This window comes from Xyrauchen texanus, chromosome 3, assembly GCF_025860055.1.
Source record: "Xyrauchen texanus isolate HMW12.3.18 chromosome 3, RBS_HiC_50CHRs, whole genome shotgun sequence".
Lineage (NCBI taxonomy): Eukaryota > Metazoa > Chordata > Actinopteri > Cypriniformes > Catostomidae > Xyrauchen > Xyrauchen texanus.
This window is the reverse complement of record NC_068278.1, coordinates 46,798,315-46,814,526: the sequence shown is the minus strand read 5'-3', so window position 1 is coordinate 46,814,526 and position 16,212 is coordinate 46,798,315. Positions and strand designations below refer to the sequence as shown.

The 16,212-nt window shown below is 37.2% G+C and overlaps 1 protein-coding gene across 3 annotated transcripts in view; it reads left to right on the top strand.

The window, feature by feature from the left end:
• The first annotated feature begins 399 nt into the window (after positions 1-399).
• si:dkey-13n15.11 (NACHT, LRR and PYD domains-containing protein 12) overlaps positions 400-16,212 on the top strand; it is a 41,098-nt gene continuing 25,285 nt past the window's right edge. Inside the window, exons 1-6 of one of the 3 annotated variants that reach the window (XM_052101192.1) lie at positions 400-561; positions 879-1,132; positions 4,399-4,554; positions 4,880-5,026; positions 6,768-6,914; positions 12,983-13,114. In XM_052101192.1, coding sequence (XP_051957152.1) covers positions 900-1,132; positions 4,399-4,554; positions 4,880-5,026; positions 6,768-6,914; positions 12,983-13,114 — 815 coding nt within the window. In that variant the 5' untranslated portion in view covers positions 400-561; positions 879-899. Of the gene's footprint in view, positions 562-878; positions 1,133-4,398; positions 4,555-4,870; positions 5,027-6,767; positions 6,915-12,982; positions 13,115-16,212 lie in introns of all 3 variants that reach the window. The other 2 variants (XM_052101201.1, XM_052101184.1) reach the window with 2 other exon arrangements.

Sequence of the window (16,212 nt, the reverse complement as noted above, 5' to 3'; positions counted from 1 at the left end):
ATACACCTCTTGCATCCTCTGCATTCGAAGTGTCCTACTCGCTTTTCAGAGACGAAACAAGACAGTCTCGATGATGTATGCGGACGACAATTGCGACCTCTGGAGGACGCAGCCTTCTAAAAGAGATACAGCCTATTTTAATTTGAGTTGTCATGATTTCCTACATATATTGCAAAATTACAATTTATATCTTTAGGAATTATACTTTTTTTTTAAATGAGAAAAAATTACTTGAGTCCACCTTGAAAATAAAGTTGAAGATTTTTTTTTTTTTTTAAGTTTTGTGACGTGATGAGTGTTATAGCATGTAATAGACACTAGGGGGCCATACAGCGTAGATTGGCAGTCATAACGGACTGTGATATCCGCCCACGGCCAACAGTGTAACAAAAACAAAATGTCTTCACAGTTAACGATACTGTAAATTCCGCGCAGATAACATAATGTATTCGTTCAAAGAGAAGTATTTGTGCTAACACTGTCTCAACCTGTTGAAACTCGATGGTCGCAGTCCGATACTTCAAAAAACACTCGCATGAAAATAAAATCGCAGGGTCAAAGGTAATCTTTAAACACAAACGACATTTTCGGACACACGACGTTGCGAGACGATCCCCTGCCATGCTTGACGAATGTTCTTTACACTTTGTTTATTATTGTTAAACATGTAGGAGCTGATTGCACATGTGCAGCATTTTATAAGAAGACATTTCAATTCGAAGAATAAACTTTGACACTTTAAGTTAGGAGGATGCTGACCCAAAACAGTCCACCGTCTGCATATTGGACTAGTCTCGCAGTTTAGTGCGTTAACTTATTGTTTCTTTGAATATGTCTAGTGTAAATTCATCTGTGTATTATTTATGTTTCCTACACAGGTGTACAATTAGTTGCTTATTATGGAGGAAGAAGAAACTCTACAGTCCAAACAAATTGTTTGTCTGGAGAAAGAGGGAGGTTCTGCCTCTAAAATGAGTATTTATGGAGAAGGAGAGGAAGAGGAGGAGAACACTCTTCACCACCAGTTCCAGAGTGCAGAATCTCCAGTTCTAAGCTATGTGTCTTTGAAGAGTGACAGATCCATGGCGGAACCTCTTAAATTCAGTGATAAAGCAGAAAACTTTCAGCTCAGGTAAGTCCATTCAGATACCTGCTAAATATATAAAGTGCTGTTTAAAGGGTAACTAAACCCTAAACCAACTTTTTTTAGTTAATGATCTGTAAGAATGGGGCTTTATTAGTACTGGTCATTGATTCAAGTAATTGTTTTGACATTTGTGTATAAAGTGTTTTAATTCTACAATATATGGTGTATAAACGTCTGAGTGCTGCCCTCTTAAGGTTGAACGGTGGCTACTGCAGTTGAATTTTCCTATTGGCTGTTTGCGGTACTTCGTGAGGTAAGAGGTGACAGCTGACGTAAGCAGGTTCCAACTCACCACGCCCTTGGTACGAGCTACCACGCCCATGGCAGTATAAAAACCATCTTGTTTCGTCAAAACCACTGTAGCGATTCAGGAGTTGGAATTGCGAGTATTGAAAACGATTAGGATAGAGTATTTTAGCATCTATTTAGCATAGCATTTATATAGTTATTTAGATTATTTCGTGTAGCCTAGGTCGTTAATTAGCATATTTGTTAGTGTAGTATTGTTAGAAGCATAGTTAGTTAGTAGCATAGTATTGCGTCAGTTAGGATAGCTTGAAGTTAGCGTAGATTATCTGTATTTAGTACAGTGGTCAGGATGGTACGTAGGTGTAATGTTGCTGGTTGCAACAGCACTGCTGGACTGTATTGCTTTCCATATAGACTTGGAAATTAGGCGCCAGGGGTTGCACGTCCTTGTTCTGGAAGACCGCGAGTTCCCGCCTAGAGCTGGAGGAGTGTGCAAACTGCATTTTACGCGGGATTGCTTCTCCAACGCAGTGGAGGTGGAAATGGGCTTCTCCAAACAGCTCGCGCTGAAAAGCGACGCAGTGCCAAACGCTGCTCCTCCTGCATGGACTCCACCACCTCACCGGCGTCTTGAGGTGAGTGATCATATATATTTGAATCACAATTTATGGTTAGGCTAAAGTTAATCCTCTGGGGTTGACAAACGCGTGTTCGCGATGCGGGAGTGTTAAACGTATTGCACCCTTATACATTGTATTACGGTATTGACTACCTGTATAGTTTTATTTGGAGGTATACGGTTTTGTACATGATGACGTTACGCTTTAAGTCACATTCTTCTAAGTTGAGAGAACAGCTAACTGATGTTATGTTCAAGTGAAGCTTGCTAAATAAAAATCCTGCTAAAAGGATAAACATCACTGAACAGCGTTTCGTTTGTTTTTCCTGCACGCGAGTGAAGGTGAATGCGCACTCGGATGCTCAACGGGGAGTTAAAACCGCAGTTTGAGCCAGCGGCTCGAATTGATATGGCTCCGGCCCTGTGTCCACAGACAATTCACCCTCCTCCACTTCAGGTGAAGGTGGGGGAGAAAGGTCCTCGACTTCAAAAGACCGCTCCGTGGCAAAGCTACTTGCGTCACTCCAGTCACTCTCCATTTTAGAGTCTGACAGCAGCTGTCAATTAATCTGTCACTACGGATCCCCGCTGGGGTCTGCCCACTTTTCGAGCATTTTTAAAATATTGCTAGTGGGTGGAGTCAGACTCTTGAGCAGGGGTTTAGTTACCCTTTAAGATAAGGCATCATTCAAGATTTGAGTCATGTTTTTGTAGTGATGTTTTTCCCTTATGAGAATTGCATGCATTCCCAACACCTTAGCCACTGTCCACACATTTCTGTACACCTCACTGAAACAATAACTTTACTGTACAGCCGCCCAATTCCACACCACTCTAAAACATGTTTCATGTTACATTTTTATACAGTAGATTGGTGATTATAAATTAGGTCTGTGTTGATACAATCAAATATTATATATTGTGATACTTTTTCCTCACAATATTGTGTTGATACTTAAAGATCCATGTTTCATGATATTTTCAGTGCAGCCTGATATGCTTCTATGAGGCACGAAAGAGACTGAAACTGATCCAGCAGGATTCAGTTTATGTCATGGACATACTGAACCTCTCTCTTTCGTTTGGATCTAGGACTGGGCCAAAATATAGATTTTCTACTTAATCTTCATTTGCATGATCCCAATGTCAATTCTTAAAATGCTAAAATTACTCTTTATTTCTTTCTGAAATCCCCTGCAATCATATGTTCATGAATACTTAACATATGCAACAGAAAATGTCTGTGATTATCCACTGGCTGATAATTTGTTAATTTCACTCACCAGTGTTTGAGTGGTGTAGTTGCAAAGAAGTTCAGCACTGGGATCTTGTCACTGCATGCTGAGAGTAAAGGTTTTTTACATCTTTCTGTGTAATGTGAGTCCAAAAACTAGATCCAAGCAAACTATTTGTTGTTTAATAATGTCTCTTTTAATATAATTTATGTTCTCTACATTCAGTTATTTATCAAAAACAACAAAAGAAACATTTACTTCTAATCACACATAGCATAGATGCTGTAAAGAAGCCATTCTACCAAACAAACACTACTGTCAAAGTCCCTGCCACAGGTCTTAAAGAGACAGTACAATTTTAGCACTTTTAAATATTGTAAATAGTACAAATTAGGCATGTAATCATCAAACATGTAACAATATACTATATATATGCAATATAATATATGCAATTTCAATACATCATGTTTATTGATTTAATACATGAACTATATATATATATATATATATTAAAAAAAAAGCAAATCAATTTCAAATTGATACTGTATGTTTGTAATTTAACAAGTTAGAATGTCCTCTGTATAATGAATAACAGCATTAGCTGAAAGAGAATTTCTTTCAAACTGTATATAAGCATAATGGACATTATTTCATCATGATGATATCATGATGTTTTTTGAAAGCACTTACATTAATTCTTCTTTTAAAATTCATGCATTATTTGAGATGTAAAGTTGTTTAAATTTTAAGTTTTACAGTAGTTTTAGGTTTTTAGGGTAGCAAAATTGTAAAATTGGCTGTAGCTTTACATAGAAAATGTTAGTGAGTGATTTTTTTCACATTTAAATATATTGAATCTTAACATGTGTATACACATCGTATTGTAAGGTGGCTGGTGATACCCAGCTCTATTATAAATCTATTTATTTAATATATGTTTTGTGAATCTTTAATGCCTTAACTAGTTATGAATCTGCATACATTTCTGTTTAAACCTGCTGTTAAGCAACACCATGCCTATAGGATTTTTTAAGTATTGTGTACTGTATATTATCCATACAATGTGCAATCTCAAGTTGATGCCTTCAGAAAGCTTCTAATCTGGTTTTCTGGGAGTATTTGAATTCATTTTAAGTTATTTTTTTCAGTATTTTTAGTATTTCAGAGAATGAGCGGAAAAGTGCTGTTCACAATCAGGCCCAGAGAGCAGCATCTCCTGTTCCAAGCTATGTGTCAGTGAAGAGTGACAGATCCATGGCCGAACCTCTTAAATTCAGTGATAAGGGAAGACCATTTCAGCCCAGGTAAAATATATTCAGATAAATGCTTACATCTAGTTCTCTCTAAAATGAGACATTAATCAAGATAGGAGTCATGCCTTGCGTAGTAGTTCTTTCAGTTCTGTTTTACCTCATACGATGAGAATCACATGCATTGCCAACTCAAGTTATCCCTTTCTGTTTAAATCTGCTGTAAAGCAACACCATACCTATAGGATGTTTCAAGAATTGTGTACTGTATATTATGCATGCAATGTGCAATCTCAAGTTGATACCTTCAGAAAGCTTCTAATCTGGTTTTCTGGGAGTATTTGAATTCATTTTAAGTAATTTATTTCAGTATTTTTAGTATTTCAGAGTGTGAGAGGAAAAGTGCTGTTCACAATCAGGCCCAGAGAGCAGCATCTCCAGTTCCAAGCTATGTGTCAGTGAAGAGTGACAGGTCCATGGCCGAACCTCTTAAATTCAGTGATAAGGGAGGACAATTTCAGACCAGGTAAAATCTCTTAATCTGCTGAAAACACACATAGTTCTCTCTAAAATCAACTAGACTTTTAAAAAAAACATGCAAATTGAATAAAATAATGCAAAAATAAACATTTCACAATGAAAATTAGTCAGAGATATGATTCATACACTAAAAGTGGTTAATGTAAAATTATTATTGTATCATTAATGATGTTTTATTGAACATCAAGGCTATTTATCCAGATATTATTTGATAATATTATTATTAACTACATTGTAGCATTTGATTATATTAAATTTTGTATTCTCTCAGACCTAATTAACTTAAGTATATAACATCCAGGGTGCCCCAGCAAGCAAAGACGCTGACTACCACACCTTGAGTCGCAAGTTTGAATCCAGGGTGTGCTTAGTGACAAGTCATGGTTTCCTAAGCAACCAATTGGCCTGGTTGCTATGGTGGGTAGAGTCAGTTTGGGTTAACCTCCTCGTGGTTCTCGCTCTCGGTGGGGTGCGTGGTGAGTTGTGCATGGATGCCATGGAGAATAGCGAGAGCCTTTTAGCACGCTAGGTCTCCGCGGTAACGCAGTCAACAAGCCACATGATAAGATGCGCGGATTGAATGTCTCAGACATTCAATATTATATATAATTGTACAATATAATGTTAATTAAAATGTCAGTAAGCTTACTAATTTCAATGAATTTTCCCAATAATCTCCCTATTTTATCAAAAGCCTGTCTGAGGAAAACAATTAGGGGCATCTAGGAGGTGAATTAGCGATAAACACACATTTCTGAATGGAAACGGCTTCAGGGGAGATTTCTTTTGAGCTAAACCAAAACTAATGCGACAGTGGTTTTATAGGTAGCCTATGACGCCATCATGCACACACTTTTTATCGATAAAAGGCCATTTGAATGGAAATGGGTAGAAGGCGGCAAATGTGGCAATTGTATTTTTTCGCATTTTCACTTTTTCGACAAAAGCGTGAAAGGTGGATGGAAACTAAGATATTGTTAAATGTGCTGCATTATTACTGATGATGCAGCGCCAAAATATGAAAGGCGTAAAAACTATAGATTGCTCCAATTTAGCGCTTGCTATGTTAAAGCTATGTTGATTATGAAAAGGAGCGTTAGTTTTATCACATCGCTCACTAATATAGACACAGTATAATGCCATTTGCATGTAGAATTAGCAGGTTTAGAAAGGTTTATAGGTCTGTAACATCTTAAGTTCACGAACAATGTGACACAGCTCTTCTTCACTGCACGCGCCTACATTAAACTCAATAAGCACTCAACGGGCTGCTGACAGCTGCACGTGAGAGAGAGGGAGAAAGACCGGATTTTTACTGTTCATCTATATCTATTAGTTTAATAATTTGCAGCTGCCCTGTAAAGTGAATAAAAGTGTGCAGGAAGTTCCCTCGCTATAAACGTGGAGTTTATGGGAATGATTCAAATTATGCACAATACCCGCAATCGTACCGAATTTCAGGCCCTGATCAAGATGGAAGTCATGTGCTGTGTAGTAGTTCTTTCAAGTGCTGTTTTCCTCATATGATGAGAGTTGCATGAATTTTTCAACTCAAGTTATCCCTTTTTGTTTAAACCTGCTGTAAAATCATGCCATAACTACAGGATTCTATAAGTAATGTGTACTGTATATTACACATAATATGTGTTGATACATTCAGAAAGCTTCTAATCTGGTCTTTTGCATGTATTTTAATTAATTTAAGTAATTTATTTCAATATTTTCAGTATTCCAGAGAGAGAAGGGGAGAATGCTGTTCTCGACCATTTCCAGAGAGCAGCATCTCCAGTTCCAAGCTACGTATCTTTGAAGAGTGACAGATCTATGGCTGAACCTCTTAAATTCTGTGAAAAAGCAGGACACTCTCAGCCCAGGTAAAATATATTCATGTAAATACTTAAGCACATCTAGTTCTTTCTAAGATAAGACATTAATCAAGGTGGGAGAGATTTTTGTGGAAATAGGATAAAATAATACAGAAATGTTATTTTATTTTAAATTCATGTATTCACTTGTACATCACCTTTAAATCTAGTTCACTTTTAAGCATTAGAGTTTGTCATGAGAATTGTATAGTACTTCTCTGGGACTGTAAATGATACAAAAGAAGCTTTTCTTTTTCACAATCTTCAAAATTTGACAGTGATAAAAATGGCAACAATCAGACATACAAAACATTCTTGAAAAGCAAACAATGCAAAGCTTTATACAAATATGAAATTGCCTGAATGTCTTAAGAATATAATTTCTTTAAAGTTACACTATGTAACTTTTTTTGTTAAAAATTAACAAAATGTTATTAATAAGAGTGCAAAAAAAAATCCATCTTCTAAACCATGTATTTACCCAAATACACTTTGATAAACCTATAATAATAATAATATTAAATTATAAATAATATAGGACTGTCAGGACGGATTTCGTGGGAAATTGCATACATGAGTCATTCACTTGTGCTTGTTGATGTCATATCCGTACACAGAGAAAATAAAATACTGTAGGGCGCGTTTGGGGGTAGCTGAAGCTGAAAGTTTGTTGTCATAATGAATGAGAAAAATTGACCATGGATCATTTAAAATGGCAAACCTCCAGGGAATCACTTTGTAAAACAAAGAAACCCCGGATATAGTCTACAAACAAAAATGGAAAGCGACAGTGTCCGTAATAAAACACAAATCAATATCGGTTTGGCTTTTTAGTGGTGGCGACAATAATGAAATATGAAAGGATTTAAAAGCGACCCAGAGATGGCTTTTTCTTTAATCAATAAGATATTTTATAGATATGGTTTATTTATAGTTCTGTAATCACACACACACCCGTCTGTGTGTGTAGTGAAATACAATAATTGTACTGTAATCAGTGCAGAATGTTTCACTTGCTAGCACACTGCTAGAAGTGTGTATTTTATTTATAACAGCAATAATTTATATAAATAAATCCTTTAGTCCTAGGCTTACCAAGGACATGCAAGTCTTGAAATTGACCTCTGTTTGGTAACAATGACAATCTATAAATTAGTTACTAACGTGCCTATTTGGCCAGAATATTCTGCAGTTATAACAATTTTACAACGTTTGACCTTATCAAACTAGCAATCGTTATGTCTAATGTAAACAAAGGTTGCCTAACCTTTGTAACGTCATTTATTTCAAAACATCGTTTCCAATTAGTCGAAACAACAGCATAAGATATGGCTCTTATCTGCTCAGATGACATGTTTCCAGATATCCATCTAGGGTTGCAACAGTATGAGATTTTCACGGTATGATAACAGTCTCAAAAAATATCACGGTTTCACAGTATACGGTATTACACAATTCCTATTATCAGTGAAAACAGAAGGGTTATTTGTATTTTTTTGAGCAAACACTTTATTATAATTTAAACTTGAAACCATTTATTTTATTGAAGTATGTGTAAAAAAAAAAAAAAATTCTCCCTTTTGAAAATAAAATAAAGAAAATAAGAAAGCTAACAGAATTATAATAATAAATGGAATTATAAACATGATAAAAATAGCATGTAACTATAACATGTTAAATAACTAAAGCATGTTAGTTTACATGTTAAATTAACTACTAAATGAAAAATAACATCAGCTGTGTGAGCTTTTAAAGTAATGTCCTATGATTATTAACAGTTAACATATACCGTAGGTGCACGACAGCGAGGCCAGACTGCTCCTGTCTGTCCCTTTTACTCAGTGGTTCTCAACTGGTTTTGCTTTAGGACAGATTTTACATTGGAAATCAAATGTCGACCTGCCATAGATTAAACATAACCTGTATTTAATGTATCTTGGGTTGCATTTCCTTTTAAGTTGCATAGTGTTGTTCATGGTTTTCCAGTACAAGGACATGCATCAAGTGACATTATTTTTGTTGTTGATGTCAATTTTTGTTGTTGATGTCAACGTTTGACTTTCATCACACAACTGAATAACACAGACTGCATGACTATGATAAATGAATACTGCAAGAGTTAGATTAACATACAGGCGTGAAGGGACTTAATTTCTAAATTGCACAAATAATAAATACTTCACATATTCGTCTTGCTTTTGCTTGCATGTCAATAATTACTCCTCCGTGTGTCAATGATGCCGAGATCTACTTTTATCACTGAGAAGGTTTACCTGCAAAATTAGTAGCACCAAACATCACAAGCAGCCTCTAGAATGGACACAGAGTAGCCGTATAACACTTTTCCTAGAGCAGAATATTGCACTACAGATCTCTAAGTTTGATCAAAGGGGAAAGCCAGATATAAATAGCTCACTCGCATGCATGGTTGCCAGATTGCACAAAATAAATATTACATTAGGCGGAATATTTCCAATTTGCGGAAGTATAAATCTCAAACTGGGGGTGTTTCGTCTCTTATCTGGCAACCATGAGCATGTTAAACACTTGTGGAGACGCGTTATGTCCCAATGCAAGTTAACTGAAATATCCAATGAAAAATAAAAATGCTTTTACGATAAATGAGGCTGTAAATTGCCCATGTCTGCTTTAGCTGTTTGCGAGATTATCATTAAATCTGCCTCAGCAGTTATAGTCTGTCACTCAGGCGGCCGCCAAAATATCTTCAATGGGAGAACCATGGCATTGGTCTTTCCTTGCTGTCTGCGACCCAGTCCGAATAAACCAGTTGAGAAACACTGCTTTAACTCACACACACACACTCATGTCAGTCCCCCTCGGCTCGCTTCTCTCTGACATTTTCTCCGCTGCATTTGTGTGTGTATGTCGCAAGTTGACGAGTCTGACAGGGAGACAAGGAGGAAAGGAGATTATGAGATTATAGAAAGTGAGATTATCCATCCGGTTGCATTTTTTTCTCAATACCATAGATAAGCAAATGTACATGGTATGATAACCGTCAATTTTCAAACCGTGGTATACCATGAAACCGGTATACCGCTGCAACCCTATATCCGTCTTTTCCTTTTTTCATTATTTATTTGTCCATTCGCTCTGATAAGATTTCCTGTATCCATGTGTACACCGATGTCTTGAACCACATTCATCCGTGCAGAGGAGCAGAGCCGAAGCACAACTTGCATCATTACCAAAACAATGTTCTTCCTGCAAGACGCATGCAATTAAATTTTTTAAACGCTGGAGGGCCAAAAGTTACATAGTGTAGCTTTAAGTACTGTTTTTCCCTTAATATGAGAATTACATGGCTTACCTTCTTAACACATTTTTTGCCACTGTTGTCACACTTTGCATGCACACCCTACTGAAGTACTAACCTCACTGTATCCACCTTATTTTGCAACGTGGAAGTAAGCACATTCCCACGAATGTGAGAAAGTGTAATTGACTGTAATGTAAATAACTAAAAGGTTATAATACCAGAGTTGGTGATCTGGTCTTATAAACCATCACACAACCACACAGTGTACAGCAGAATTGTGTGCCAATATCGAATAATTTTCTAACTTCAGCATTTATAGTAAAAGAGTAAGTAAATCATTCACTTGTTGTTGGGTTTTGTTGTATTGTAGAGACGGTAATAAAATCTGCTTCTTTCTTTACTGAAATTGTGTTCATATGTACCAGCATAACCTCCGAAGGTGATGTTTCTTAAGCCATCAATGCTAGATCTGAGCGTTTGTTTTCTATACACAGCTTAGAAAGAGTGAATGCTCTCTGACAATAATGGAGAGTAAAAGATATTTATTATTTTGCCAAGATGAAACAAAATGCAGTTTTTGTGCAAAGAAAGTTGAAGCAGCATTTTCCTGACATCTTTTTTCTCTCTGCTGGTTGTGTAAAGTTTGTTGAGGCATTGCAGATATTGTGTAATACTGTCTGTGTCAGCACCTGATTTCATTCATTCTACCAGTGCAACAGTGTGTGATTAAACAATGGCAAAAGGTGATAAACGGTAGGGTTGTGCCGATGGACGATATCATCGTCCATCGTGATGGCTGACCAACATCACGATGTAGAGCCACCATCGTGATGCCACGCCCCCTTTTGCGAGTCTCGCTAGTGTGACTCACTAATCCTAGTCTCTTCTATAGTTAACCTAAAAACTTTGCAGGGATTGCTCTGTAAATTAAATTGAGAATATAACTAATGCATATATGCTATTTTAAATACTGTAGTATATGCCAGAGACGTGACGTGTTAGTCTGTGAAAATACCGTGTCAGGCAGGCTGCACAAGTATTGATCTTGACATTGTTAGCTTCTTGTCTTTTTTTTACATGTCTTACACTGTACATTTAGATTAAAATATTTTATGTTGTAGGCTACAAGAAAATAGCCTTTATTAATTAATTATTAGTAGTTGTAGTGTCTCAGAAAATCTTGCTCATTGTCACATAGCTCTTGTATACACTGAAGCGGCAGTTTAAGATAAACCCTGACCAGCGAACGTCAAATAACTTTTGTCTGGTTAAAACTTTTAAAGAAAAATTTCCTTGGCCATAAATCCACAATGTCAAATCAAATGAAAGAAACAAGGTGAACATGAATAACACACATTTATTAAAACATAGAAGAACAACAAATAAAGAACAAGAAAACGGGAACAACACTCAGACCGAAACTCGGCATTAACATTTCACTTATAATTAGCAGCACAATTAACTTCAGCACAGGCTACAAAATAAATTATGTTATTGAAATATTGTAAAGTTGTCATATGAACTACACAAATGAACGTTTATAAAATAATATGCAAAATCGAATAGCTCCGCAACAGACGGAAACATGCGTAAATAAGTCTAATATCTTTCACCAAAGACCATGTTTAAATTTCGATGTTTCTGGCCAGAAATACCAACATATCCAGCACGTGCAGGCAAGGTGGCATATTCTGCTGGATGGCGCACACGCAAGTGGTCATGAAGATTGGTCGTCTGCCCATCTTTTGCGCGGATCACACATGAGCAGATCTTGCACAAAACTTCGGACGGGTCCCTTGGCTGTCCACTCTCATCAGGTCTAAATCCAAAAAATTGCCATATAGGCGAAGTAGTACCCTTTTTAGCAACCAACACCAACGCCATTGTATCAACTCTACGTGGAAGGAAGCTTTTTTTTTTTATCTTACGTGCAATATATTACAAAGCCCGGATGAGTAGGCTACTAATTAGTTGGGCTAGTAAAATAACGAAATTATAGTTTTTCAGTAGAAAAAAAAATATCTATGTAAAGAGATATATTAAAATAAAAAGTGCTTAAAAGTGCACCTTCCACCTCTTCTTAAGTGGAAGAAATATTTTTCCCCCTTACGTGCAACCTATTGGAAAGCGCGGATGAGTCAGTTGGGATAGTAAAATAAAGAAATGTTAGTTTTTAAGTGAAAAATAGTATTTATGTAAAGAGATATATTAAAATAAAAAGTGCACAACTCTTCTTAATTGAAATCAAAAAAAATAAATAAATAATGCTTCACGTGTCGTGCAACTACTGATAAAGCGCCGACGAGTCATTAGTTGGGTTAGTAAAATAACGAAATAATAATTTGTCATATAATTTTTGAAAATTCTATGAAATTATATACCCCGGTCCATCGCGATGTTTTACTGTCAACATCGTCCACTGCCAATTTAGGGGACATCGCCCAACCCTAATAAACGGTAAAACTATTTGTGCTCAAAACCAATGATTTTATGAAAATCATAATAATGATAATAATATGTCATGTTTATTGCCAGTCTGTAATATAAAGCAGGATAATGTAGTATTTGTGCATAGCTAGGAAGTGACTTATACCAGAAGTGGTCCAAATTAAATTAAGCTAATGGCAGCGCCCTAGTTTTGCTGAATTATAAGGTGGCACACCCAATCCCACACCACTCTAAATTATTATATAGATTAGGTTTTTTAAAATCCATTCCTTCCATTTGTTTTTTTTTTAAGTTCCACAGCTTCAAAAAAACCTCTGATTTGGCTTTCATGTATTTTAATGAATTACAGTATTTTCAGTATTTCAAAGAAAGAGAGGGAGAGAGCTGCATCTCCACTACCAAGCTACATGTCTTTGAAAAGTGACAGGTCCATGGCTGAACCTCTTAAATTCAGAAATAAAGCAGGACCCTTTCACCCCAGGTGAGTCCATTCATTTACCTTCTTAAATGAGATATGAAATAAGAAGTGAGAGTTTGTAGAAATAGTTTCAAATCTGAAAAGTTATTACTGTATTCGGGCTAAATCACTTTTAATTTAGTTTATTGATTTACATCCTTTATTTCCTATTTAAATACATGTATAAATAAGAGCCTGAAAAAATGTATGCCAACTGCAATGTTGTGTATTTTTCTAGAATTTTCCATATTAGATAGATCTATAAGCAGCTCAGTGGCTATCTAATGTATGTGTAGAGGTAAAATTAGATGACATGAAAAGTGATTGGGCAGTTTATATCTACAGTCATTAAGTCATTAAAACACATTTTTTTATCCACTCCATTGATTTAAAATTGACAAATGGTAGTTTTAGCAAGTTGTTTGGACAGCTACTTTGTGCAAGTACTCTTTTCAGCTATTGTTTACAGACAGATTGTATCACTTTTAATTGACTATCACAATTCCAGTGGGTCAGAAGTTTACATACACTAAATTTACTGTGCCTTTAAGCAGCTTGGAAAATTATTTCAAGCCTTTAGACAGTAAGCCAATTATCTCCTGATAGGAGAAGTACTGAATTGGAGGTGTACCTGTGGATGTATTTTAAGGCCTACCTTCAATCTCTGTGCCAATTTGCTTGACATCATGGGAAAATCAAAAGAAATTAGCCAAGACCTCCAAATATGTTTTTGTGTATTTCCACAAGTCTAGTTCATTTTTGGGAGCAATTTCCAAACAGCTGAAGGTACCACGTTCATATGTACAAACCATAGTATGCAAGTACCGGAGTGGTGGTGGCGTATTGGGCTAAAGCACATAATTGTTAATCAGAAGGTCGCTGGTTCGATCCCCACAGCCACCACCATTGTGTCCTTGAGCACTTAACTCCAGGTTGCTCCGGGGGGGATTGTCCCTGTAATAAGTGCACTGTAAGTCACTTTGGATAAAAGCGTCTGCCAAATATAAATGTAAATGTAAGTATAAACACCATGGGACCACATAGCCATCATACCACTCAGGAAGGAGATGCATTCTGTCTCATAGAGATGAACGTAGTTTGGTGCAAAAAGTGCTAATCAAATAAAGCACATATCATTTTTTCTTCACATTTTAGAATAATAGTAAATTCATCAAAACTATGGAATAACATTAATGGATCTATGGGAATTATGCTGTAACTAAACAAAATCAAAAATAAATCAAAACTGTGTTATATTTTAACATCTTCAAAGTTTGCCTAGATTTTGCAGAAATGTACTCTTGGCATTTTCTCAACCAACTTCTTGAGGTATCACCCTGGGATGCTTTTTAAACAGTATTGATGGAGTTCCCATATGTGTTGGGCACTTATTGGCTTCTTTTCTTTATTATTTTGTCCAAGTCATCAATTTCAAAAACTTTTAATTACAATTTTTATTTTTATTTTATAATGAAATAAATTAATATGGTGGCACAATTACTAATTTCAAACATTTAAGCATATGCCAAAGATCAAAACATTTTAAGATCATGAGAAGCATTTCAGTCAAGTGTTTCAAAAGTTTTGACTGGTAGTGTATATCCACAGTATAATGAGTCCTATATCAAAATATAGGATTCAAGATGGCGCCGAGTATGGCTGCTGCGTTGCGAGCTCCGATACAACACTGCGGTTTATTGTTTGTTTTGTTTACAGTTCTTTGTTTTTTTTGTCTTGGATGTTGTCTGCCTTATCGTTTACGACAGACAAACGCTTTTGGACATTGGTTCTACAATTACACATCGAAAACCGAACTTCAAATTCCTCAATGCCGACCCGCTGTTTACAAACACGCCGGCGGAGCCCTTTGTCTGGGCTGCTCGGCCGAGGAAACGCAGAAGGAATAGGGGAAAAAGAGCCGGCGTTCTCATCAGAGTAAGACGTCGTGCAAATTGACCCCCGCTACCCAGTATACTACTGGCAAATGTTCAGTCTCCGGACATCAAGCTCTGGGAGCTGAGAGCGTGGATCTCTTTCCAACGAGAGACGAGAGATTGCTGTGTTATCTGTCTTACAGAAACCTGGATGTCTACGGAGATTCCAGACTCGGCCAACGAAATCACGGGCTTCTCCGTGCACCGAGCGGACAGAGCGAAAGACCTCTCAGGTAAAAGCAGAGGTGGTGGTGTATGTTTTATGATCAACAAATCATGGTGTGATTAGAGGAACGTACATTTCATCAAGTCTTTCTGCTCTCCTGATCTGGAATATCATGCTTCTGTGTCGACCATTCTGGCTACCGAGGGAATTCACAGCGGTCATCATCACAGCTGTGTACATCCCCCCCCACAAGCCGACACAGACCGGGCACTCAGGGAACTGTATGGGAGTATAAGTGAGCAGGAAACCGCGCACCCTGAGGCTGCGTTCATTGTTGCCGGGGACTTCAACAAAGCAAATTTTAAAACAATAGCACCAAAATAACACCAACACATAAACTTCAACACACGAGGGGACCGGGTTTTAGATCATTGTTACTCTCCTTTCCGGTATGGCTACAAATCCCTCCCTCGCCCCCCATTTGGCAAATCGGACCACTCTTCCGTTCTTTTTCTGCCCGCTTACAGGCAGAAACTGAAACCGGAAGCACCCACCCTCAGAACGATCCAGTGCTGGTCGGACCAATCAGACTCTGCGCTACAAGACTGTTTTGATCACGCGGACTGGGAGATGTTCCGGTCCGCCTCTGATGACGACATCGAGGTTTACGCTGACAGCGTAACGTGTTTCATCAGGAAGTGCGTAGAGGATGTTGTTCCGACCAAAACAATACGGATATACCCCAACCAGAAACCATGGGTTAACGGCGATGTTCGCGCGGACCTCCGCTTTTAATTCTTCTAACACGGAGGAGCGTAAACAAGCCAGTTATGCCCTCCGTAACAGTATCAGTGAAGCCAAACGCCAGTACAGGCACAAACTTGAAGGTCAGTTCAACACCACTGACTCTAGAAGTATGTGGCAGGGAATTAACATCATCACGGACTACAAACGGAATAAAGACTCCGCCGTGAACACCGCTGCATCTCTCTGTCAGGCAGACATCAGACTGTCAGGCAGAC